Source organism: Hemicordylus capensis, chromosome 10, assembly GCF_027244095.1.
Source record: "Hemicordylus capensis ecotype Gifberg chromosome 10, rHemCap1.1.pri, whole genome shotgun sequence".
In the NCBI taxonomy this organism is placed as follows: Eukaryota; Metazoa; Chordata; class Lepidosauria; order Squamata; family Cordylidae; genus Hemicordylus; species Hemicordylus capensis.
Window position 1 is genome coordinate 24,936,900 of NC_069666.1, and position 24,746 is coordinate 24,961,645.

Consider the following 24,746-nt stretch of genomic DNA (forward strand, 5'->3'; position numbering starts at 1 on the left):
GGGAATGAATCAGCATTTTTTTCTCCCCCACATGGACTTGCTCTGAGACAAAGGCTAGGCTTGAGTCCACCATTCGCCAAGTCCCCATGCATTACAGATGCCGAGAAGAGCACCAAAGTAGTGCTGGGAAGACACATGAGGTTAGCTGGGAACTGGAGTTCCTCTCAAAGCTTTCCCTATGGGGAAAAGCCATCTCGTTTCATCACTTGAAGTGCAGTGATGTCCTAGGAAGGAGTTGCCATTGGGCTCCTGAAGCCAAGACTAGGAGTAATGGGTTGGAATTACAAGGAAGCAGATTTAGACAAGATGGCAGGAGGAATTCCCTAACTGTCAGAGCTGTTAGATGGTGGAACAGTCTGCTTCGCACAATGGTGGGTTCTCCTTCACTGGAGATTTCCAAACAAAGAATGGACAGGCATCCATCAGGGATACAGAAGCAGTTTCCTGCACAGAGCAGTGGGATCGACTAGAAGGATCCAGGGTCCCTTCCAATTCTATTCTATGATTCTGTGAGAAGGTTGTTTCCATGGAGCAGGAGTCAGAAGGTGCCTCGGCAGTTGTGAATCCACACACCAACCTGACCATACTAGCCCCATCTCAGTTCTGTAGGCCATCTCCTGATTCTGGGGTCAAATGCTACACCAAGGGGCCCAGAGTTGTAGACCTTAATTTGGAATTGTCCTACCCAAGCGGTCCACTCCAGCCTTAAAGCACTGAACACTTTTGTCTTCATCTTTCTTCTTTTTTCAAAGGAGGAAATCACTTATTCCAAAATCAGTCTTCAATATTAACATCCAGAATCTTCCCTATGGGGACACCACCTGTTCAAGTATTTATTCATAACTTGTGTGTAGACTAAACTCAACTGCAGCAAAAGAAAAAAGAAAAAATCCTCCCTAGCCTGTCAAGAACAGACCTGTATTTTCAAGGGAATCGTCTGTATGATCTCATAATCTCCCCCCACTGCCTTTGCCCTCTCTAATTTCTATTATTCTAACAGCCTGCCAACCTGCAGCTATCATTACAAATACTGGCATGCTCCTGATGAGGCAGAGAGGGAAAGATGTCTGGGCAAACATTTTTCCATTCAGAATATAACAGAAAGCAGATCTTGGGTTCAAGCCCACCCTTGCCTTTGCTGCGAGAGATCTACACAACTATCGTGTGTTTCCAATTTATACTACACAGGAGTCTGTAAAAACTACAGACAAGCCTAATTAAAATAAAATACTGCCAGGGAGCAATTGGAGTTGCCAGCCCATGGGTCCAACATGATTTCTGACACACCAGCCAGTTTTCTGGTGCTATGAAGTACGAGACTTTTGTGTGTACGTGCGCACGCCATGCTATGCTGCCTGACACTACAAGGCAAACAGATAATTAAAATGGTTGAAAGGATGTCACAGTTATGGAAGAATGCTCTATGAAATTCAGTACTACATATATGCAAGACTAATTTTTACTAGATACTTATTTCAGGAGATCAAATGTTGCCTGCTTCAAAGGCAATCAGGTTTCTCCATGGCCAGGCCTTGTAATAGATTCCATCAGGGATGCCAGTTCCTGCCAGGTTGAAATTATGGGGAAAGTTGACCTCCATGTTACAGCACACGCAGGGTTGCTGCTGAAAATGGCAGCCCTCTCCTGCCCTGCACAACTGGAAGACTACCCTTTATTCTTGCGCATCAGAGAGGGATAATTTGATTCAGATTGCTATCTGTGATTTAAAAACACAAAACGGGAGAAACAGAATGAACTTGGAATTAAAGATTGTTTTCCCACAAGGAACCACTTCAGTTTTGAACCATATCCCTGTTTCCTAAGGAGATTTCCAAATGGATACTCAAGTTAAAAAGAAGTGATCTTTTAAGTGTCAGACTGTTTGGCCAGCTGAAGAAAACAGGGCTTTTGAAAGGCTCCTCTTCATCCTTGATTCATCAGAGGAGAGCTGGTCTTGTGGTTGCAAGCATGACTTGTCCCCTTGGCTAAGCAGGGTCCATCCTGGTTGCATATGAATGGGAGACTAGATGTGTGAGCACTGAAAGATATTCCCCTCAGGGGATGGAGCTGCTCTGGGAAGAACATCTAGGTTCCAAGTTCCCTCCCTGGCAGCATCTCCGAGATAGGGCTGAGAGAGATTCCTTCCTGCAACCTTGGAGAAGCCACTGGCAGTCTGTGAAGACAACACTGAGCTAGATAGACCAATGGTCTGACTCAGTATATGGCAGCTTCCTATGTTCCTATGATTAGACTGTGGGGGTAAGGAAGCGGTTTCTTCTATATATAGTGCTGGCTCTTATGTCTTCCACACATGCTGAGGTCTAAGATCAGCTCAGGCCCCTTCTGTTCCACTTGCATAGCTGTGCCAGCAACTGTCTTGGGTGGTATAAACTTTTCCAGATGATTCATCCAGACACTGTGCAGGACCCAGATTAAGCCAGTCATGACAAGATCCCATTTAAATTAATAGGACTTAAGTCCATCATGACTAACCCGTTTTGTTTATTCAATTCATTCATTCATTCATTCATTCATTCGATTTTTATACCGCCCTTCTGAACTGGCTCAGGTTGGAAAGGCGACCTGAGCCAGCTCGGAAGCCAGCTCTATTTCAGTTGTGTTTAATCATGACTACCATACTCTGGATCCTCCCCACTGTCTTCCTTTACCATGATGGGCCCCCCTGATGAGTGGTATTCAAACACAGCATCAGGGCAAAGCCACGGTGCATAGGCGGATTGCCACAGAGGCAAGAGACACAATTGCCTATAGCGGCGAATCCTGGGAGAGCAGCAGATCTTGGGGCAGGGGGGAAGGTTTTTTCCCCATTTTAAAAAAGCTTAAACTTTTTATTTTAAAAAAACTTTAAAGAGAACTTGCATTTGAGACGGTATATAAATGTATTAAAGATAGATAGATAGATAGATAGATAGATAGATAGATAGATAAAATCAAACAGCCACTGCTGGTGGCAGTGGCAAGAACAAAGCCTCCTGCTGCCCCACTGCTGCAGCGAGGAGGGTGGGGTGGTGAGGATGAATCCCCCCCTACCATTTTACTTCTAAATGCCCCTGCAGCAGCAGGATAGGGGGCAGCCAGTGATGGCCACACAGCATTTGCTGGGGGGGTGAGAGGCAAGTCCCCCCTTTTACATTAAAATGCCACTGCCTGCATAGTCGAATGGAACGGCTGCAGAGGGGCCTGGCCTGGGAGGTTGGGAGGGGGGAGGAAGTTCCCCCGTGCCATTTTACCTTAAGCAGCTTTTGAGAACTAACAGCAAGAGAGAGCTCCTGCCAGTAGAGATGTGCACAAATCAATTTTTTTAAATTCAATTTGTGCCCAAAGCAAATCACCCCCAATTTGTTTTGTATCCAAATCTACCCCCTCCAAATCACCCCAGATTAAATTTGTATTTGCTTTGATTTGATTCTGATTCAGACCACTTAACAAGGTCCTAGGGGCACCAAATTTGGGTGGTGGGTAGGTCCCCATGGGTGCCACCTACCACCAAAATGTCAAGGCACTGAGACATGGTTGATTTTTAATGAACCTTTTTTAAGTTTTTACTGATTTTGAACATTTCCACCATAGGAAACAATGAGGATTTGAAGTTGCTATATTCCAACCCTAACATGGATCCCCAGCTTTCATTTAAAACAAAAAGCTAAGCTCTAGCCCTTGTAGAAGCGGAGTTATGGAGTAAAATGTGAGGTCATCATTTTTCAAGTGTTTGGAATCCCTATGAGGATTCATTGCACACCTTCATTTCTTCTGTTCCTTTAGACTGTCACTGGACAGTGCCAAGTGTCAACTGCCATGTGCCAACTACACCCACCACCCCCACTCAGTTTATTTTTAAGGTATTTTTGAAGTGTTTAGATTCTTTGGTGTCTTCATTACACACCACACAAAAATCCTAGAACATAAACTGAGTAGTACCCCACTGCCTTGCAGGTGGGAGTGGGGTGTAGTTGGCACATGGCAGTTGACAGTTTGCACTGTCGAAAAGACAGTCAAAATGAATATTTGATCATATGTTAAAATAAAAGCAAGGTTGGACCGGGGTGCTTGCTCATCTGTCAAGCCTCAGTGAGTAGGACGAGCACACCCTACCCAGATTCCATCCCCAGCTTCGGAACACGGTAGGAAAGAAAACCCTCCTACTGAGCTGGGGCTTGACAGAGGAGCAAGTTCCCTACCTCTGACCTTGTATCAGGAGCATGTGCAGATCCCGAATGAGAAGGAGAAGCCTCCTACCCTAATAATACTCATGAGAACAGCCCTGCCACTGCAAGATCCCCAGGAGAAAAATATTTCTTCTTTCCTAAGATTGGTCTCCTTGAACTGGTGAATCTATGCTTCACCACTCTAAAGCCATGAAAAGACACCATTTTCACAGTTGCATTCTCCACTACCATTAATTTGTGTAAGCTGGCAAATACCTGAATTTATATTTAGATTTAGGATGTACTGTTAACCTGACTTTGGATTTTGGACTGCCTTACACACAGGCAGCCTCTGTGTCTAAGGCTGACTGAGTTTCCTTCCCCAGAAAGGCCTGTTTGGATTTGGGGATTTGATATACATTTTCCTTTTCAATTTTAAGAATCTTGTTTTTCAAAAGGTTGTAAAAGTTGAAATGCCTACATTCTTACTGAGGGTTCTTTCTTCAGCAAAAATTAAGTTACAGGCCAACAGGGGAGCAAAACAGCTCAGTTACATGTTGATTCAGAAATGACAGGAGGTTAACTGAAAACTTTAACATGAAGTGCTACTTGGAGGGACAAATAGAAACCCACTATATTGGTTCATTTCAGATATATTTAGGTAACTTAAGTCACTGTTACTGTTTGACTGTTTCAGTGGCTTAAGTTAAGAGTGACAACAGAAGACAGCCAGACCTGGAGCACAAGGATTCTAATTAGAGAAAAAGTGTTCTGTTCTCATCAGATATGGGTACCAGACACAAAGCCTTTTTGGTGGTGGCACCAAAACTTTGGAGTGTCCTCCCTGGGGAGTTCCACTGGGCTCCCTCTCTTCCTTTGTTCAGACAGGGAATGAAAATTGTCTTAGTCAACTAAGTGTTTAAGGGGTGCTGCTGTTTAAATTTTCTTCATTTTATTGAGGCTACAAATTTTGCAATTTGCATAATTGTATCATGCAGACACTTGTTTTTTCTCATCTTGCATTTTAAAAGAATTATTGATGTCTTTGAATGTCTTTATATAATGTAGCTCACCATGGAGGAAAAATGCTTATAAGAAACAAAGGGATAAAAGTGAAAACAAAGGGATAAGAGTGGATAAAAGTATTTATTTTTTTCTTCCATATCAAAATGATTTTGGTCAGCCTAGCTTCCAAGAGATTTTAAAATTGCTATTCAAAACAGTCATTGGGAGTCAGCAAGATCCAGTTGCTTTTTCTGGAGTTCAGTGCACAATATAGATTTCATTCTTTAATGCAGTGTGCCTGCGCCACTGTGTGGCCATGCATTTGCATGGCCACGAGGAGTTCTGTGTAACTAGAGAACCATAGACACTTTTTAAAACCAACAAACTCATCACAAGTTGCATAACCAATTAAAAAACAACACCTTAACATTCACTTTGAAAGTTCACTTGACTCAACACTTGCCAGTGACATTTAATTATCCATAATATTTATTTATATTTATCATATTTATATATTACATGATGTGTGTATCTCTAGGCAGTGTACACAATTTAAAACACAACAAATATAAGAGAGTAAAAACTATTAAAACAATTTCACAAAACAAAAAGTGAACAATTTCACGCGATGAAAACAGTTTAAAATTAATTTCAGTCAAAAGCCTGGAAACATGCAACATGTTCGACGCCTAAAGATTAAGATATTCCATGAATACAGAGAGCTTGGTGTTCAGTCACATTTCACTGGTGAGCATGACAATTTTTCCCCTTTCTCCCAACACCTCTGCATATAATTCAAAGAGAGGAGTTACTGTTTTTAATAAAAACCTCAGCCCCAACCCTCACTTCCAGAGTATTCTAAGATGTTAAGAGCTCAAGCAGACCAATTCCAATCCCACCAATTCACACACCCCTTTTCTTCCCAACTGCTGCTCAACTGCCCTTCTCATTTTGCAATGCCCAGGATGTTTGGACCTCATCGTATTGGTTGATCTTTTTGTTTGTTTCACTTATTCACTTTTACTTGAATCACTTTATTACAGTCAATGACTAGAAAAAGAAGGAAAAAAACATTCTAAAACAAATGAAACAGTCTATCACAGATCAAAGATCCAAACCAAATAATCTGTAACCCACCCATAATTTCCCTAACAATAAAAGAATAATACAAACACAACCAGCTAGAACATATCTGTCCTGATATTACAGGCTGTAAAATCTTTATTTTACAGCAGAAAGCTCCGCCTTTTCTGTGGGTGGCCCCATTTTGCTGCCTGGCTGTCAAGCATGGGACCACCAGGTCCAATATTAGAGAGAAAGATAGAGAGGATCAAAATATTCAACAGTTATTCACCAATATTATTTATTATTATTTTTATTTATTTGATTTTTATACCGCCCTTCCAAAATGGCTCAGGGCAGTTATAACTGTATCCATTATAACTGTATCCAGGCAGTGCCAGTATACATGGATAACCTATCACGAGGAAGGGGCTACTTTCCATTCTTCCATGTTGGCCAGGCCATTTCCATGCATATAAAATTCAGAAGAAGCTGCCTTCTACTGAGTCAGACCACTGGTCCATCTAGCTCAGTATTGTCTACACTGACTGGCAGCAGCTCTCTAAGGTTTCAGTGTTTCCCACCCCTACCTGGAGATGCTGCCAGAGATTGAACCAAGGACCTTCTGTGTTCAGCTACCACTGGCCCCTTCCCCCAAATATGGCAGTATAACAGCACTCTTCAGATTGAACCGATGGGGAAAGAGGAGAATCCTGAATATACCAAAACACACAGGCACGAACTGGCCATGCAAAATTCAGTTTCAAACCTGATTTTAATAATTCCCTATTACTGCGCCACAGTGCAGAGTGCAGTCACTACCAAGCCACACTCCATGGCTGCTACTTCAATGGACAAGCAGTTCCTTGTGATGATTCATCTAGCATAGCAGCATGACAGAGCATCCGCCAGGTGGCACCAGAGGCTAATGCAACAAATTTTCGAAATATACACATTTTAAACTACCTCCTGTGACATTCCAGAAAGGGAAAACTATAGCATAGCTGTTTATAAACTCAATGGGCAGAATCCAGGCTTGTGCTGGATCCAGACTGTTAATGAAACTGCATCAAGGGTGTTTGGTCAGCACCCCCAGTTTGGGCAAATGTGGGGAATTTAGCTCAAGAGGGGAGACAATTCCAATCAGCCTTAACTTGTGCAAGCATATGAACTCAAGACAAACGGCTTGAGAGAGAGGTTTGAATTAAATCAAAAAGGAGTTTATTTAAAATAAACAATAATACCACCCCTAAATCAGCACGCTGTATAATACTGATAATTTGATAGAATGTTGGCATTGGAAGTAACCTTGGAGGTCTTCTACTTAATGCAGGAACCTGCTACCCCATCCTTGACAGCTGTCTGTCCTGTATTTTTTTAATGTGGGGAAGGAGAGCTCACCACTGTTGAACCAGGCCCATGGCCAGCCTAAATGTTTGGAGTGGCACCAAAAAAGGTCAGAAGGCTAGTTCATCTGGCACCCATCAGTCCTAAGTGCAAGCAACATTCTATTATTTAAACATTATTTGTTCTTTAAACCTTTAGGGAGGAGAAGAGAAATCTTTAGTGGGGGCAGGTCTGCCCTAGCTTCCCTGTGGCTATTGGCCTGTGTCAAATAGCTCTTACCATTAAGGAACTCCTCCTAACGTCTGCTCCATTGTCATTTCAACCCCTTGATTCTAGCCCTACTTGCAGGAGCAAAAGAGAACTCATCTGCTCTTCTTTCAATGCAGAAGCTCTTTTTGAAGACTTCCACCTGTCAAGCTTAGAATTTAAAACACTCCACAAAGTCAGGGGACTACGCAGACCACTGGTTCTGAGAGCCTAGCAGGGAAACATACACATTTACATTCATACGGTTTTTAACACCTATGACCATCATTTTATTTGTTTAAACATTGATCTCACAGCTAATTAATATAATTCCTCCACAGCCATCAGAATAGTTATGTGGTTGTGGCTTTGGCCCAACACCCATTTCAGATGGAACCACAATTACACATCACCACAGGGGTGCTGGCAAAATGCTACTGCAGTCTTGACCCATTTTCCCCCTTTCTCTGTAATGAGTAGGATCAAGTTCCCAGTGTTGTAATGGCATTGTGTTAAGAGTTTCCCTACCCTACTTGCCATTGAAACAGCGTGAGTGACAAGAAAATGGCCTCTAAGGTCCTTTCCAGCTTCAAAATTCTTCTATCATGCCACAGCGTGGATGGTTTTACAGGGGGTGGGTGGCACTTATGCTGGCAACCTAACATGACCCCAGACTCTGGAATCCCCCAAGTAGGGGGTTGGGTGAAAAGTCTGGGAGAGGAATTGGACTGGGAGGCATCCTTTCTCGCTGGGAACCCCCACACCAGAAGAACCCAAATCAGTACTCTGGCCAAGAGCATGGGTTTCCCAGCCATGATGGAACACCCCCCTCCCCCGCAAAGTCACACCTGCAAAATTGAGCAATGCCTTTTAAATGCATTTAATTTTATTTATTATATTTAGATACTGTTCAACTGACAGTGCCCTGGAGGCTGTTTGCAAAAAGAACATTAAAATCAAAGTGTAGAACAATAGAAACCAGGATAAACAACTATAACATGATTTAAAAGATTAAAGCTTGGTCCCAGAAGGATTCAAGGCCAAGTCATCCATCCTGAGCAGGGGGCTATAAAACCCAGCAGGTCACTAAAATACACAGAGAGAGCCCCTTCCGCTTTTGTAGAAAACGGCAACTTAGTTCTCCTGGCCAGCTCTGGCCATGGTCCTGTCCTATTGCCCTGGGAGCTGTCCATGGTCTGGAATGTCCCTGATCCTTGTTTCAGAAGTGACTGTGCAGCACTTAAAGCAGGACACATGCCCATGTTGGGCATAACTCAATTTTGTCCTTAGGCTCCATAAATCCCACAGAATTTAGTTACATGGAAGGCTGGCGAATGTTGCAGTAGAGATTAACACCAGATGTCGCTATACACTAAGCTTTGAGTGGGAATGGAAAATATTGTTCTTGCAAATATACCACACTAAAATATCAAACACCAGGCTCCTGCTGGTGGTTCCTGCTGCATTCTCTACAAAGAAGGAGGGGAAGAGTTCATGGGTTTTTTTAAACATACACTGTACTAGTAAAGGAGATTGCAGTTTGCAGGCATTCCATCCGTACCACAAGATGACCAGCCACTCCCCCTTCACTCGTTACTAGAGCAGCTTTGTTTTGAGCATGTAGTAGAGTAGCTACCAAGAACCCTTGAAAATACAAATCCTAGACTTATTTAATTTAAATTTAATTAACATATTTATATGCCACCCAAAATGTATGTCTCTGCGCAGTTTAAATAATACAGCACAGTACAATAAAACAGTACAAATTAAAATATTAACATAATTTTAAATTTAGCACAATGTTAAAAACTGTAAGTCTAATTAAAAGCCTGGGTGAACAAATGTGTGTTAACTGCCTTCTTACAAGTTATCAGAGATGGGGAGGCTCTTATTTCAGCAGGGAGCACATTCCAAAGCCTTGGAGCAGCAACAGATAAGATTGAATGAGACGGACGAACAAAGATATCTAGAGCAAAAAAAATTATGTTTTTCGATATCTTAAGCAAATTTTGTGGAAATCCGACACAGATTGAAATGCAATGAACTGAAACAATATAGCATGTTTGTTTCGACATCACTCTGTGGAACTCTGGACTTTCTAGTACCCAAGAAAACTGCCAAAGGCATCATTTCTCATACTTTTCCAAAGGGAGAGTTTTTCTACATTTTCTGGAAAATTAATTTAATTAATTAATTAATCATAATTAATTAATAATTAATTAGTTATCCAGAAAAAATAATTAATGCTATGCAAGCAGAACATAAATAGAGGCAAACAGCAGGTATTCACACAAGGCAGCTGATCCACTACCCAGATCTGATCCCCAAAGAATAATGCCCTGCACATTAAGGCATCTTGAGCCATCTCTACCTCTCTCAAGCATCAGCTTCTTTTCACCCTCACAGACCTCTGACCTTGCTCTCAATTATAAGGGTGTAAATGGTGCAGCGGGAAAGTGACTTGCCTAGGGAGCAAGAGGTTGCTGGTTCGAATCCTATATCGGGCAGCAGTGATATAGGAAGTTGCTCAAAGGCATTATCGCAGAAGAGTATGTTTTTTTTTAAAGAAGTATTTTAATTGGTTTAAATTGTTTTAATTGTCTTTGAATTGTTTTGATTTTTTTTAGCATTGTGGTTGAATTGGGGGTTTTATGACTTTTTAAAAAGTTGTTGTACACCTCCCAGAGCCTCTGGATGGGGCAGTTTATAAATGAAATGAAATGAATAAATTAATTAATTAAATACTGTGCAGGGATGGCAATGGTAAACCCCTCCTGTACTCTACCAAAGACAACCACATGGCTCTGTGGTCGCCAGGAGTCAATGCCGACTCAACGGCACAATTTTACTTTAGCCTATCCCAAGCTAAGATGGGTTTGACTTTTATAAAAGCAGAAAAGATTCACAACCATCTCCTAACTCAAGGGTCTCCAGGTGTTGGACTACAACTTTCTCTGATCATCTGCAGATAAAATGAACTTTGGCCATGGTGGCTGAGGATAATGAGAGTTGTAGTCCAAGGGTCCCAAGTCCAAGGACCCCTATTCTAACCATTACCTCTCACTGATGAGACATCAACAGATTTAATGTTTGATGTTCTTATTGCTTCTGTTGTATTTTATTCATTTGTTTTAACTTGTACACAGCTTTAAGTAAGCTAGTAGCAGAGTAGTTTAGAAATCAAACAAACAAACTTGCAGTTACAAGGAAGATGGCTGCCTACTGATCAGCAAACCAATCAGGGAAATATAAGTATCTCCAATACAAGGGTGACATTTTTGCTTGTAACCAAGAAAAAAAATTATGTGTCCGAGTTATCAAATATGTGGGATACATGGCCTCAGTCAATGAAATGTAGGCTTTGAGACTATCAAGAAAATTGAGTTTTGCATGATTTCCACAATGAGCTTCATTACTCAGTTATTTGGCAATTTCCACCAGCCCTACTCCATGGCAAACCAGTGAATTCACTACAGTTTTTATCCTTTGGACCTGCATTCTACTGTCATCTTTCTCTTGCATTGCATCTCATCACCGCTGAAAAAGAGTTGCAATCCCCAAGGAAAACACATGTGGATAACACTTAGCAGTACACTGCCTTGGCAAGCTCTCCTCAGAGCTTTCAACTCCATTCAGAAGCAGTTTCCTGCACAGCCAACCAACCTTTGTTCCAAGACAGAAAGTGTAATCTCTCTGTCGAAAATATCCAGATCCTGGGGGCAGTAATTCTTGCAGCCTGCATTTAGGGTCCCTATGACAGGTAACATGATCACTGAATTGGTTACCACCCATTTTGCCACTACCCTGCCAAAGAACCTTCAGCTGAGGAACACAGAGGATCAACGTGTTCCTGTGGTTTTTTTTAGTAGCAGGAGAGGTGAGGGTAGATAATTTTAAAAGTGTATATTTTTGTGAAGCAATTCCCTTGTTTAAGACTCACACAGCAATTTTAAAATCCTTAAACAGAAGTTGGATGGATTAATCTGGGGGAAAGAAGGGCTAAGATTCCTTCCTTTTCACATTCTAAGCCAAATAGGGTGGAAGGAACCCAGTGGATTATGCCATTACTCTATTAGGCAGAAAGCTGGTTCTCATGACTGGCACCCAATTGGAGAAGCATCCAACCAGGCTCTGTCAGAGCCCACCTTGAGGAGGTGCCACTGCACTGATGCTTGTGATGCCCTCAACCAACAACGCAGGAGCACATGCCTCGCAGCCAGAAAGCTACAAGCTATGAGTTCTCCTCAAGAGGAGGGACAGCAGCCAGATTCCCTATGAGTAAGATCTGTTTGAATCCAGCCTCCAGGGAAAAGGCATTGCTCTTTCCTGGAGTATTTCAGTCACTGCCTCCCCATGACCAGTTGCTGGCAACAACTGATTAGGATCTTGTCTGCTGGGCTCCTGCACCAGCTGGGGGTTGGAACTCCTGTGCTCCTGCCCGATCAAGGCTTTCCCACATTCCCACCTGCTCCTTTGCTGAGGTACTGCTTCAGTTACCTTTGGACTTGGACTCTTGACCTCAGACTGCCACTAGGGCCTCTGTTCTTGTGGAACCTCTACCTGTGCCATTGCTCCATAATCCACTCCCAATACTTGGTGAGTCCTCTGGTCAGGGGCGTAGCAAGGTTGGAATGGGCCCAGAGACGAGATTTTAAAATGGGCCCTCCCCCCCCACTCAAAGTCCAGGGCCTCCGCACACCCCAGGTCCCCAAGGATTTAAGTCTGATATTTCAAAATAAGTATGCTGCCTGGAAATACATTTCACTGAATACACACACACCACAATATATAGTGATATACATTGAGTACTATACAACTGTGCTACTTTTAATGCCTAGAACACACTAGAAAGACAAATTATTAAAATGGCCCCCTCGCTGCAGATTAGCAAAGGAGACTTTCAACCATGCAGGGTGAGCCTATGTTTGTTTTCTCAGAATTCTGAACAAATTCAGTCAAGTTTGATTCCAGGAGGTTTTTCACAGGAGGCTTTTAAAGCCCTTTAAGACACATCTCCTCTGGAATAGAGGTGCTGCATTCACATGTTGGCCAGATTTACCCTGAAGTCCCTGCAAGTTATTGGAGAGCAGTTCACACACAAGAAAAATAAAATAAAAGCACAACACATGCTTCACAGTTCTCACTCAGACCTTCTGGGTTGCAAAACAACTTGAACATAAGTGTATTTATAAATGAATGAATGAATGAATAAAATAAATATAATACTGTTTGTTCCAATAGTTTTTGTAATTTTCTGCCATGAAACAAGCCACTTATAGGACTTTTTAGATAGTTTTTTTTTAAGCCAGCAAATTTTCCAAGCTGTTTTAAAATAAATAGTCAGAGACTTCTCAGTCCCACCCCCCCATATCAAAGCCCTATGGTAAGCAAATCCCTATATATCCGGGGTGGGGGGTGGGAAAGGTAACCACAAAAAGGAGTTCACACTCTACCTGGCAGCAGGGGGTCTTCTGCTGCAGAGAACAGTGGTGGCCACTCTGGCTGCCTCCTCCTTCCTGGCTTGCTTGGGCCCTACTCGAGTTCAGGCTTCACAGAGGCCTACACGAGGCCTCCGTGGAAGCCCCGCCCACCCGCCGATCAGCTGAGAGGCGGGAGAAAAGGAGCTCTTGGCAGCTTGTCTGCTGCCTGGATTGCCAGCCAGGAGAAGAAGCTGGAGAGACGGCAAACAGGGCAAGTGGCTGCGGGGCCTTGGGGCTGGGCAGGAGGCAATGGGGAGTCACGTGAGGTGCCTCTGGGGTGCCCCTCCAGGCAGTGGGGCCCCCAGACAACTGTCTCCCCTTGCCCTATCATTGTTACGCGTGTGCCTCTGGTCCTAGGTGCACAACAGGCTCCAGGGCCCATACATGCTCCTGAGAAATTGGTGTGTTGGCAAAAATTGAACTAGATTGGTTCTGCGTCTGATCCAAAGGTGGTCTCTCTGTCTGACACACCCAGACATTCACATGTCATTTGGCCTGGCAGTAGCTGCTTGTGTTGTTTAGCTCCTGAGAATCGAGACACTGATGAAGAAATGTGTGTTCTTATTTTAAGTCCTTAACAAACTGAAATTCCTTCTCCTTTAAACGGCTCACCCTGCTCTCTCTGACGCTGATAGAGGCTTTGTTCTTAAAGGAACAGTCTCACTTATCCTTACACTTGGAGTGGCAGATTTTGGGTGCACACCTGAATGGCAGTTTACTAGGCATAATCTATTTTTCTATGGAAAAACAGGACTCCACAACTGATAGCCTGACCTTCAAGACCACAACTGCTCACAAGAAAATATGCCCTCTCATGAGCTTCTAATTAGCCAGTCTTGGGAAACAGTGATAATCAGTTAAGTTGTATGCAGCTGTTGTGAACAACATTAATGAAAATGTAACACATCTCTCACACACAGGCACACACACACAAACATACATGATAGGGAAATTATATTTTCATCTGAGCAGGATTGCACCAGGGTCCCTCAAGGTTCAAGGTCATTGCTGCAATCGCCCTTTCTTTATGAGCACAGGAGGCTTGGCTAATTGCTTTGGAATGAGAAAGAACATCTCAAGGGTGAGATGGAAGTGCCAATATTCGAGACAGAACAAAGAGAGGCCTGTCACGGCATCATTTCACATTTCAGCTGAATCTTCTAAAAGGATTAAGATGCAGACCATCGTACAATGCAAGAGAACTTACTAGCTCCAAGATAGGATTATGTACCAACAGTGGTGAAAGCAAACCACACCAGACATCATTTGTGTAGAATGGCTGGCTGTGAGAATGGAGACTTGATCCAAGACTATTGTTAAGTACACATGGCATCTCTCACAGCCTAATCATGCAACTACTATTCTCAGATTACCTCCTTGGATTGTTTAAGAAGAGAAGTGGGGGAAAAAGAAGAATTAACCTTACTGTGAGCAAGTGGAGATGAACCTGTGAGAAGAAAGGAGACGCTATATCATATGTAAAGAAAAGAAAAAAAGAGATATACTTCATGTTATAAAGTGGAGGAAGACGCCAAACCCGGCACAGGAGAATCATAAAGGAATCAACTGCCCTTATCCCTCATTTCTGCAGCATTAAATATAGATATTTGTACCCCATCACTTGGTTGAAAAGGTCCTCGAGGCAACTGAACCATTCAACAAGGAATTATGGTAGGTAAAAGGACCAAATGGAGTGTAAAAAAACAACCCACCCACTCTCTATTATCTCATGAATACTAATGTATTATAAGTAGGTGAGTCAGGAATTTATTTTCCCTATACAAATGACAATCATATAAAATCACAGTAATGGATAACAGTTATCAAGTAAAATATAACCTCATAGAACAGTTACACTTCCAGTCTTTCAACAGTTCACTTTCCACAAAATGCATGGGAAGAAAACACACTGTTGTTGTGTATGTTAAGCCTTGCCAAAAGGCTCTTATGGTTGGAATTCATCTGAAGAGTGTGTAATCAATATAGTTTGTTTATTTCTGCTAAACACGTTTCAACCTTCTTGGTGTTCCTCAGTGGCATTTAAAACAGCACTCATGCAACTTCTTCCTCCAAGGCATCACTACAGAAATATCACATCATGAAGCCACTCAAAATATTAATTCTTACTAGGCATCTTTAAATTATCCATACAAGCTTGTAAAGATTTGATATCACTACTTACATAACATTCTCCAAGTGAAAGATAACCTTGTATTGTAAACCTTTATCTCTTGCCTTCTTCAGATAATGGTAAACATGAATGCTCAGCTCTGATGTAGAATATATAGCAGAATGAACAAATTAACCCCAGCTGCTGTGGGTTAATATCACCATGTAACTCTTAGAGGACCCAATTCTACAAACACTTAAGTTCTTCTTTACCATAAGGATAGTTCCTAAAAATCTATACAGTGTAACTAGGTCCACACTATATCCACATCAAAGCACACCAAGCAGAAAGAAAAGATCATGCCATGTCAAAATTTCATAACATAACCCCCCAATGTATAACCTCATTCAGTCCCATGGGGGGTCCAGGTTTTGAAGGTATGGATCCAGAACAGTTCCCTTTTAAAAAGCCATTTGTTAGTTTTTCCACTATATCCCTTATTTTTCTCAATGCACCAAAATCTGATATCTTTAGCAAAGAGAGCAGTAGTCACACTCGCGCCCCAGGGCACCCTCCCCCCCCGCCAGCATTTCCCTTCCCTGCAGCCTACCCACCCTCCCAGCAAGGTCACGTGAAAGACCTCTACATAGTTAGGATATGTGTCCCTATTTCACCCCACATACCAACCCTCCTGTGGCTGCTATGGGTGTCTTCTTGCATTTCTTTTTCTCTTTCTTTCTCTCTTTCTTCCCTTCCGTATTTGACTATGAGCCCCCCCCCCCCCCTTTGGGATAGGGAACCATTTTCCTATTCCTATTTTTCCTATGTGAACCACTTTCTGAACTTTGTTGCCGTGCTTCTGAACTAATTAAGTGGGCCTTAGTCACATTCATGGAGAATATGTCTATCAGTGTTTACTAGTCCTGATGGCTATAAGCTACCTGCATGTTCAAAGACAGAATGCCTCCCAATACGAGTTGCAGGGGATCAAGAGCAGGAGAGAGCGGGCATGCCTTTATCTCCTGGTTGTGTGGCTTCCCAAAGCAACTGGGAAATGGGGTACTAGACTAGAAAAACCTCAGGCCTGATCCAGCAAGGCTGCTCTTATGTTCTTATGAAAGCATCATAATAACCCAAATGTTATCATGCAAATATGCCAAGAATACTGCTGTTTAAAACATTGGGTTCAGCATGAAAGGGAAGTGCAATGGACCTCTGTGAAAAGTGGGCAAAGGGTGGAATAATTCTCCCTGCTCCCATTCTTAGCCTTATTTCTGTGACTTCCCTTCCAGCAAGTTATCCACAGAGCTCACGCAACATTGCTACAACAAAGTTCCTAGTTCAACTTTACATGATCCATTTGGCTCAAAACTGGAACAGTTTTCTGCCTTCAGCTTCAGATCAAGAGATCCCTTAAGGAGTAATCTGAACTCTGCACAGATCTATCATCTACAAAGAAAATTCAAAGCTTCCAACTATGCTTTGAATGGCTAAAAATAAAGTCCAGGAGCATGAGTGATACTGTCCAGATGTGGATAAGCAAGGCGACCAAGAAAAAAGTTAGGCTGAAATAAAACGTTTGTATCTCTCCATAAGTGAGGCCTTTTGGCAAGACAAAGACATCGCTCACAGCTAACACAATCATCTCTTGTTGTCTACTCATTTATCTACTCTTAAGAATTTCCAATGCAATTTGTGTGTTTAAAAAAGTACTGAGGGGAAAATTAACTGATGAGACTTGTGTAGACTTGAGGCTGTTCACACAACCTAAAACTGGGTAGGACAGTGTCTTACCCAGGTTTGGGTGCTGTGCGCCATCCTACCCTGCACATGACCAAGGTAGGAGGAAAATCTGTCCTACCCAGCTCCTGTCTCCCACACAGTCACTCCTCCCTCCTCCTACCTAGCTCTTTGCTCCCACACAACCAAAAATTGGGAGCACACACAGCTCCCAAACCTGGATAGGACACTTGTCCAACCCAGTTTTTAGTTGTGTGAAAAGCCCCCTCATGATACAAACACGAAAAAGATGTTAGATTAATTTTATTATGAAGAAGATTATTGAGTATCTTCTTGCATTCAACAAATATGGCCCCACACAGAAGTTGCAACAGTGTCAGTGTTCTTTCCAGTCTCAACACCATTTTTGGTGTAAATAACAAATGTTTTGCATATGCCCACCTGTTCTATTTTCCTCCTCTGAGAAGTGTTCTAAAAGGCAGAGTATATGACAAGCTTTATGCACTTTAAAATTCTACATAAATGCTGATTATTATTATACCCATGACCTGCTTGATAGTAAGATTGCATCATCAAAAGAGAGGAAATGAGAGACATTGAAGAGAGAAACCATTCTCCCCTGGCCTTTTGAGTCAAAATAATTGAGGAGGGGAACCACATATATCCAGAATGCAAAATCTCAAGGTTGGTGTGCCATTTTGCAGAGAGAAAAAGCATCACTCTTACCTTGCACTGCCCAGATACACAGATCGAGGTTCCATTTTGGTCGCATGGCGTCCCATCAATGACCTTTTCTGCTTGCCGGACATAGAATCGGTAGCCTACTGCTCGGCAATTGAGTTCACATTTCTGACTGCCTTTAACTGAAAAAACGAAAGAAAAAACACAAATAGAATCAGGATGGGCTGCAAATATGGACACACGTAGGGCTCACATGAGGGAAAGAAATGCTGAATCATCCCTGCTGAGCTGCCTGGCTAGGCTTCTCCTAAAACTATTCTATATTCCTGGAAGGTTTAAAATGCTGCCGCCACCACTCCTTTTGTCTACAGAAACTCTCTGGTCTTGGAGTGGGATAATCCCATGGAAAACACTCTTAATTTTGCTCTTGGACAAGTTCAAAAATTTTCCATGTGTAAGGCTGCATATGGTGAGAAAACTGATAGTTGATGACCATTTGAGGAAGTGTTTGCACCAGAGAAATCCCCCTTCGCCCCCACTTTTCCTGAGTTAAAAACCAACACGGAGAGGCTTGTAAAAAGAAAAGAATTTTTAAAAACCAGTTTTATTCAATTACTTCAGACTGCTTCCATCCGAGGCTTTCTCAGCTTTAAATACAGTTTAGAATACTTAGTAGGATTACAAAAATAGGTTGTCTTAATGCACGCTGAAATGCTTATAGAGTCTTTTGCAATGCTCTAGGAAGGGTGGGCATAGGCTAGGGTTTCTTATTTCAGTTATGTTACAGGTAAACAATAATATAACAGTATCATGCCACTCCCCACCGTCACACCCACGCAGTGAGGTGGGGGCAGGGTTGTGCCTGCAGCCTCAGAAGCAGGCACGTCGGCCACCATCTTGGGCCCCCTCCACGTGGCCAGTGCCAATTGGGAGAGGGGACGGGGAAAATTCTTGCCTGGCAGCCGCCATTTCATCAGTCTCCCAGCAGCCAGGCACCCTCCTGCCTGCCCAGTACTCAATGACGGACAGCTGGTTACCTCTGGGGGCCAAGTAGGAATTTTTTGGGTTGCACTAGACTGGCTTTAGGCACAGCCTTTTTCCGCCTACTTCTCACTGAGGCTTGGAGTCAGGTTGCAGGAAGGCATAGTAGAATAACTGGTCACTTGGCAGGAGATTGCAGGTGTGGGATAGGTAGTATCGGTGTTCAGCTGGAGGGCCATTTGGGGTGATGGGGGGGTCAAGGAACAGCCCTTCAGGGTTTGGGTGGCCTGGAGGGGTGGGAATGGCCCCAACTTGGGGGGGGGTGGCATGACTCACCAGCTCAGAGCTTTGGCGGCTTGGGTTTGAGGAGGGTCAGGCCATTCCCCCTCAGTGGGGCAAAAACCTCACTGTGAGAGGAGGTCAGAACATGGTGCCTGACCGAATCAGTACCCGGCCCTTTGCCTTGGTGTGGGATGGTCCTCACTAGGAGGTGGCCACCACATGGGAGGAGTACCTGCACTCTGATTAGTTAGGGACTTCATTGCAAGCTTGTTATCTGCTGTACATTAATAAAGTCACCCTTATTTACTCCAGCTAAGCATGTCCTGTCTTCATTGGGGCCTGGGGGTACAATATGCAAAAGCACACAGCCCTAAAGAAATATAACTTGTAATGCAAAGTCTGACAAAACAAACTCACCCCCCCCCCCCAAATAATCTTCCTGAAGCCAAAGCCAGGCTTTCTTTTCTTGAACTCACCAAACCCCTCAGGAGAATTCAAGCTCCCTGCCCTCCTGTCTTTCAAGGATCTGCAGAGTTATTATCCTGCAGTCAACCTCCATGTGGCTACATGTCCTCCACGTGGCTACATGTCAGCTGAAAGAGTCTTAAAAAGGTTTAACTTGCACTTAACTTAAGAGCCCCTGGTGGCGCAGTGGTAAAACTGCCACCCTGTAACCAAAAGGTTACAAGTTCGATCCTGACCAGGGGCTCAAGGTTGACTCAGCCTTCCATCCTTCCGAGGTCAGTAAAATGAGTACCCAGAATGTTGGGGGGCAATATGTTAAAATCATTGTAAACTGCTTAGAGAGCTCCGGCTATAGAGCGGTATATAAATGTAAGTGCTATTGCTATGTCCTTCTCAACACCTCCAGCCTAGCTTCTTCTCTAACAAAGAACTCCCTTCTTCCCCGCAACAGCACTCTAGGTCCCACCCACCTGGTGTGCTGATTGGCTGAGCCCTGGAGTTAAAAACCAGCCTGTCAGTCAAGACAAGATTAACTTCTGGTTAACTCTTTAGGTGGAGCGGAGTCTGATCACTACGACCCATATTCTGCAAAGCTTCATTTCTGTGTTTTGCAAACCAAGCGAATGACCAAGGAGCTCACCAAGGCAATTTTCTGGTCTGTTGGCAACTCAAGATACGAGACGTGACACCTTTGCCTCCGGACGACCTATGTCCTTGTCAGGATCTGACAAGCCTAGGAAAATAAGCTCACTCAAGTAGATATTCACTTGTAGTGCCATGTAGACTGAGTGGAAGCAGCTCAGAGAATGGGGGGGGGGGAGAGACACACAACCACATAAACTGATCATCTTGGATCTCCTGATGGCTGAGCAATGAGGCTCCCTACTTTCAGTCTCCTAACTTATCTTTGTATTGCATTCCATTTGGGGCCTCTGCTCACACGCACATGTGCACAGAGAGCCCTTAAATGGGCCCAAAATGGCCCAGTCTGTCATTTGGGAGGCAGGCAGGCAGGCAGGCAGGCAGGCAGGCTCAGGGAAGGAGCTCTTGCCACCGCCTCCATCTTCCCCACCTTGGCCTCAAGTGCCTGCACACCCCGCCAGCCACCCCCATCTCTGCTACCATCCCCACCGCACAGCGGCAGCTGAAAGAGTCTTAAAAAGGTTTAACTTGCACTTAACTTAAAAAGATTTAACTTGCAGGGCAGCGGTGGGGCTCTGGGGAGGTGCCCCAGAACATTTGGAGCCATCCCCCAACACAGGAGGCCACAGAACAAATCGCCAAGGTCCGTGGCTAAGTATGCCTCTGGACAGAAGGCTGCAGGAAGCAGGTTTGATTTTCCAATGGCTAAAGTCACCAGAAATGACTTGCCTAGCAAGCATGAGGTTGCCAGTTCAGATCCCCGCTGGTATGTTCCCCAGACTATGGGAAACACCTATATCTGGCAGCAGCTATATAGGAAGATGCTGAAAGGCATCATCTCAGACTGCACAGGAGGAGGCAATGGTAACCCCCTCCTGTATTCTACCAAAGCCAACCACAGGGCTCTGTGGGCGCCAGGAGTTGACACAGACTCAATGGCACACTTTTCCTTTAAAGCCACCAGAAGCAGGAAGTAAGTTTATCTGCAAACACACACACACACACACACACACACACACACACACACACACACACACCATGGTGTCCCTAACACTTCAGACTGCAAGGAGGGGGATGCATTTTTCACTGCTTTCTAGTGTTGAAGGGGGAAATCCCTGCAAGTTAAAATCTACCACATCAAGGAGAAAGATCTCTTTTTGGCTGCCTGCTAGGTTTCTACTTAGACGAATGGTCTTTTTAGTCAGAAGGGTATTAACAAACATGATCCTAGTCTGCAGTATGAGGTAGGGCAAGGGTAGGCAATCTTGGATCTCCAGCTCTTGCTAAACTACAACTCCCATCATCCCCAGCTGCAAGCACTTGTCCCCTGCCAACTAGGGATGTACACTGATTTGCTATGGCACCATCCCAAGGGCAGCAAGGGGTTCCCTTATGAGGAGGCGGGCAGGTCCTATCTGCCCCTCCTAGAAGCCTCCGCTGCCCTGTGCTCGCCCATCACAGTGCTGTTCTCAGAAAAGCATCCCCATGAAAGTGGCAGCCTGTGCCACTGTCTCCTTTAAACCACCCCACTGCAGCTTGCCCCAGCATTCATCGCACGGCATCAACATGCAAATGGTGTCAGCACATGCCGATGCATGGGTGGGGCCAGCATGTTGCCATTTGTGTGTTGACCCTGCAAGAGGGATGCTGGGGGAAGCATCCCATCGCCACAGCGGGGTGGTTTAAAGGAGACAGTGGCAGGGGCCGCCGCTTTCACAGGGATGCTTTTCTGAGAACTGCGCTGCAATGGGGTGCTGCAGGGTGGCAGAGGCTTCCAGGAGGGGCAGGTATGACCTGTCCACCTCCTTTTAAAGGAACCCCTCACAGGGAGCTGAATCATTTCAGCACCTCTTCAAAGAGGCGCCAAAATGATTCGGGCACATCCCTACTGCTAACTGAGCAAAGAGGTGCTTTTTTAAAAAAGTGGTGATTCTCTTTATTTAACCAGGGGAGAGCAACAACCCCTGCTAAGTGGGCAAAGAGGCACCTTTTAATGTGGTGATTCTCTTTATTGAGCAGGGGGAGAATAACTGGCCCTATTCACCCCCAGCACAGTACTTCCAGTGACTGTTGCTGGTGTCTATCTTATGTTTCTTTTTAGATTGTGAGCCCTTTGGGGACAGGGAGCCATCTTATTTATTTATTTGTTATTTCTCTGTGTGAACCACCCTGGGCCATTTTTGGAAGAAATCGAATAAATAAATAGATACTGTGTTTCCCCGAAAATAAGACAGTGTCGTATATTAATTTTAGCCCCCAAAAATGCACTAGGGCAATTAGCGGTACATCAGAAATTACTGCTAGGTCTTACTTTCGGGGAAACAGGGTAGATAGATAGATAGATAGATAGATAGATAGATAGATAGATAGATAAGCTGGCCCTATCCATTCTCAGCCCAGCATCCCTCCAGGGGCTGTTGCTGGTGTCTAGCTTATGTTTCTTTTTTAGATTGTGTGCCCTTTGGGGACAGGGAGCCATGTTATTTATTTATATATAGGGAAGCCACTTTGGGAACTTTTGTTGTATATAAATATTCATCATATCAGGGGTAGGCAACCTCAGATCTCCAGCTCTTGCTGAACTACAATGCCTATCATCCACAGCTGCCACAAATTAGTTGCAGTTGTAACTCAGCAACAGTTGGTGAGCTAAGGTTGCCTACCCCTGATTTAGGGTATGGTGTATTCTATCACCTTGGGATTCTGCAGCCTGCATGTGTAGACCAGGCTTCAGCCAAGGGAGAGCAGGAGAGTGTGCCAGACTGACCCAAAGACAAATACTTTTCCAAATGATCAGGTTAACCTCCAAGTCCAAAACACAGCTTCCAAAACAGCTATACTTCTCACTCTGTTTGCCAGCATAAGCCTCTGTGCCTAAAAACTAAAGCCTTCCATTTCATTTTCCTGACACTTGAATCCTCCTTGAAATGCCTGGCTTAGACTCTGCAATGTGAAGAAATCAATTCCCTTTAAAGAATTACTGTATTTCACGAACTCCTGTTGAGGTGGCAGTCGTTTTACTGGAATTAGTTGAAGCATTGTGGGATGGGGGGAGAGATGCATGAAAACACCTGGTGCTTTTTGCCAGGAAAGACATCAAATCCTGAATCCCAAAGAGCTTAACTTTCTAAGGGTGCATTTAGAGGATTTTCTTTAGGATTTTCTTAATGGGCTGCAAAAGCCCAGTGAGGGTGGTAGCTAAAGTGATTAAAGTGCTTGAGAACCACATTTCAATATTTCTGGAAGTCTGACATTTTACAAAAATTGCAGGTAGTTTTGTTGGAATGTCAGAGGGGAAAAAATCCAAACACAACACAAGGCTGATACCTTTATTAGGATCAGCTAAAAGGTCACAAGGAAGAGACAGTCAACTTTAAAGTTCTGTTTTCAAATATCTCCTTTGTGTACCTTTTTAAGGACTGTATATCATGTCAGGTTCGACAGAATGGTCAGACTCAACAGCAAACAGCCTTCTGAAAGTCAGAAGTATCAGAAGACCCCTCCTTACCGTCTTAACAGCCTCCACCAGAGATCCAACAGTCTCCTCTTCCCCCTATGAGTAGTGGGGACAGGCTGTGGGTGAAAAATGGAGCATGAATGTGTGGAGGAGCTGCCTTCTATGGCTTGGAATTTCAAAGGGATTTAAAAGGCTGCAGCCCACAGCTCCATTGTTCTGAATACTGGGAAGGAGGAGCTGAAAGATCTACTTGCCTGATGCTTTGCTAGTGAGAGTGAGTCAGTGAGCAAAGCCAATGTTGCTGGATGGCCAGCAGTTATTCAGCTCAAAATACAGCAAAAATCAGTTGCCGACCAGGGCTGTGAAGGGTTGCGTTTCCATGCTACCAAGCCTGCCTACAGCCTGATCCAACTGACATCTTCCAAAATAACGTGTTTTGTTCAGATTTCAAACATCATGCTGCCTTTCTTGGCTGAGTGGCTTGTAACATAGTAGCTATCTTGGATAATGAGAAACTTCATTCTCCTTTGGCACTGGGCTAGCTTTGCTTCCTGTCAAGCTGGAGATGAAAACATGATGACTTCAACTCCAGCGAGTAACTGGAGGCTAAACTGGGGGCAGGGTGGAAGCTGGGATGGATGCCAGCTCCATTCTCCTGACCCACAGAGATCCTTCCTCGGGAAGACCACACCTCTTGCAAAAGCTCTCTTCCCAGTCAGCAGGGGACCTTACCCAGAAAAGCCTCCTAGAGCGCTGTTGTCATTTAGACGGAATCAGAGTTGTTGAGACCTCTGAAAATGGAGGTTTGTTTCCTTTCAGAGAATAAAAAGGAGTGTCCATGTAGTGCTTTTCTATGAGCTTCTCTTCCATTATCTTAGAATTCAACTTACAAGGCAAAGACACGTCCAAAAGCTAGCTGGCATGGAGCAGAAAAGGGCTCTCTAAGGCGGGAGCACCACCATCTCAAAGTCATTGCTGCAAAGGTTTCTCCTGGTTCCCAAGTGACCTCCCACTATACCTCCAACAGGAGGGAACACGGGGCAGGGTGCTCAAGAAAGATCTTCATACGCAGGTAGGTTCTT

General features: G+C 43.9%; 1 protein-coding gene across 7 annotated transcripts in view; it reads right to left on the reverse strand.

Moving 5' to 3' along the window:
• The window catches only part of THSD4 (thrombospondin type 1 domain containing 4), a 435,377-nt gene that overhangs the window by 230,798 nt on the left and 179,833 nt on the right, over positions 1–24,746 (reverse strand). For 6 of the 7 annotated variants that reach the window (XM_053271987.1, XM_053271990.1, XM_053271988.1 and 3 more), the window contains one exon: positions 17,883–18,019. In XM_053271987.1, the coding sequence (XP_053127962.1) occupies positions 17,883–18,019 (137 nt within the window). Of the gene's footprint in view, positions 1–13,279; positions 13,357–17,882; positions 18,020–24,746 lie in introns of those variants that run through there. The other variant, XM_053271992.1, reaches the window with a different exon arrangement.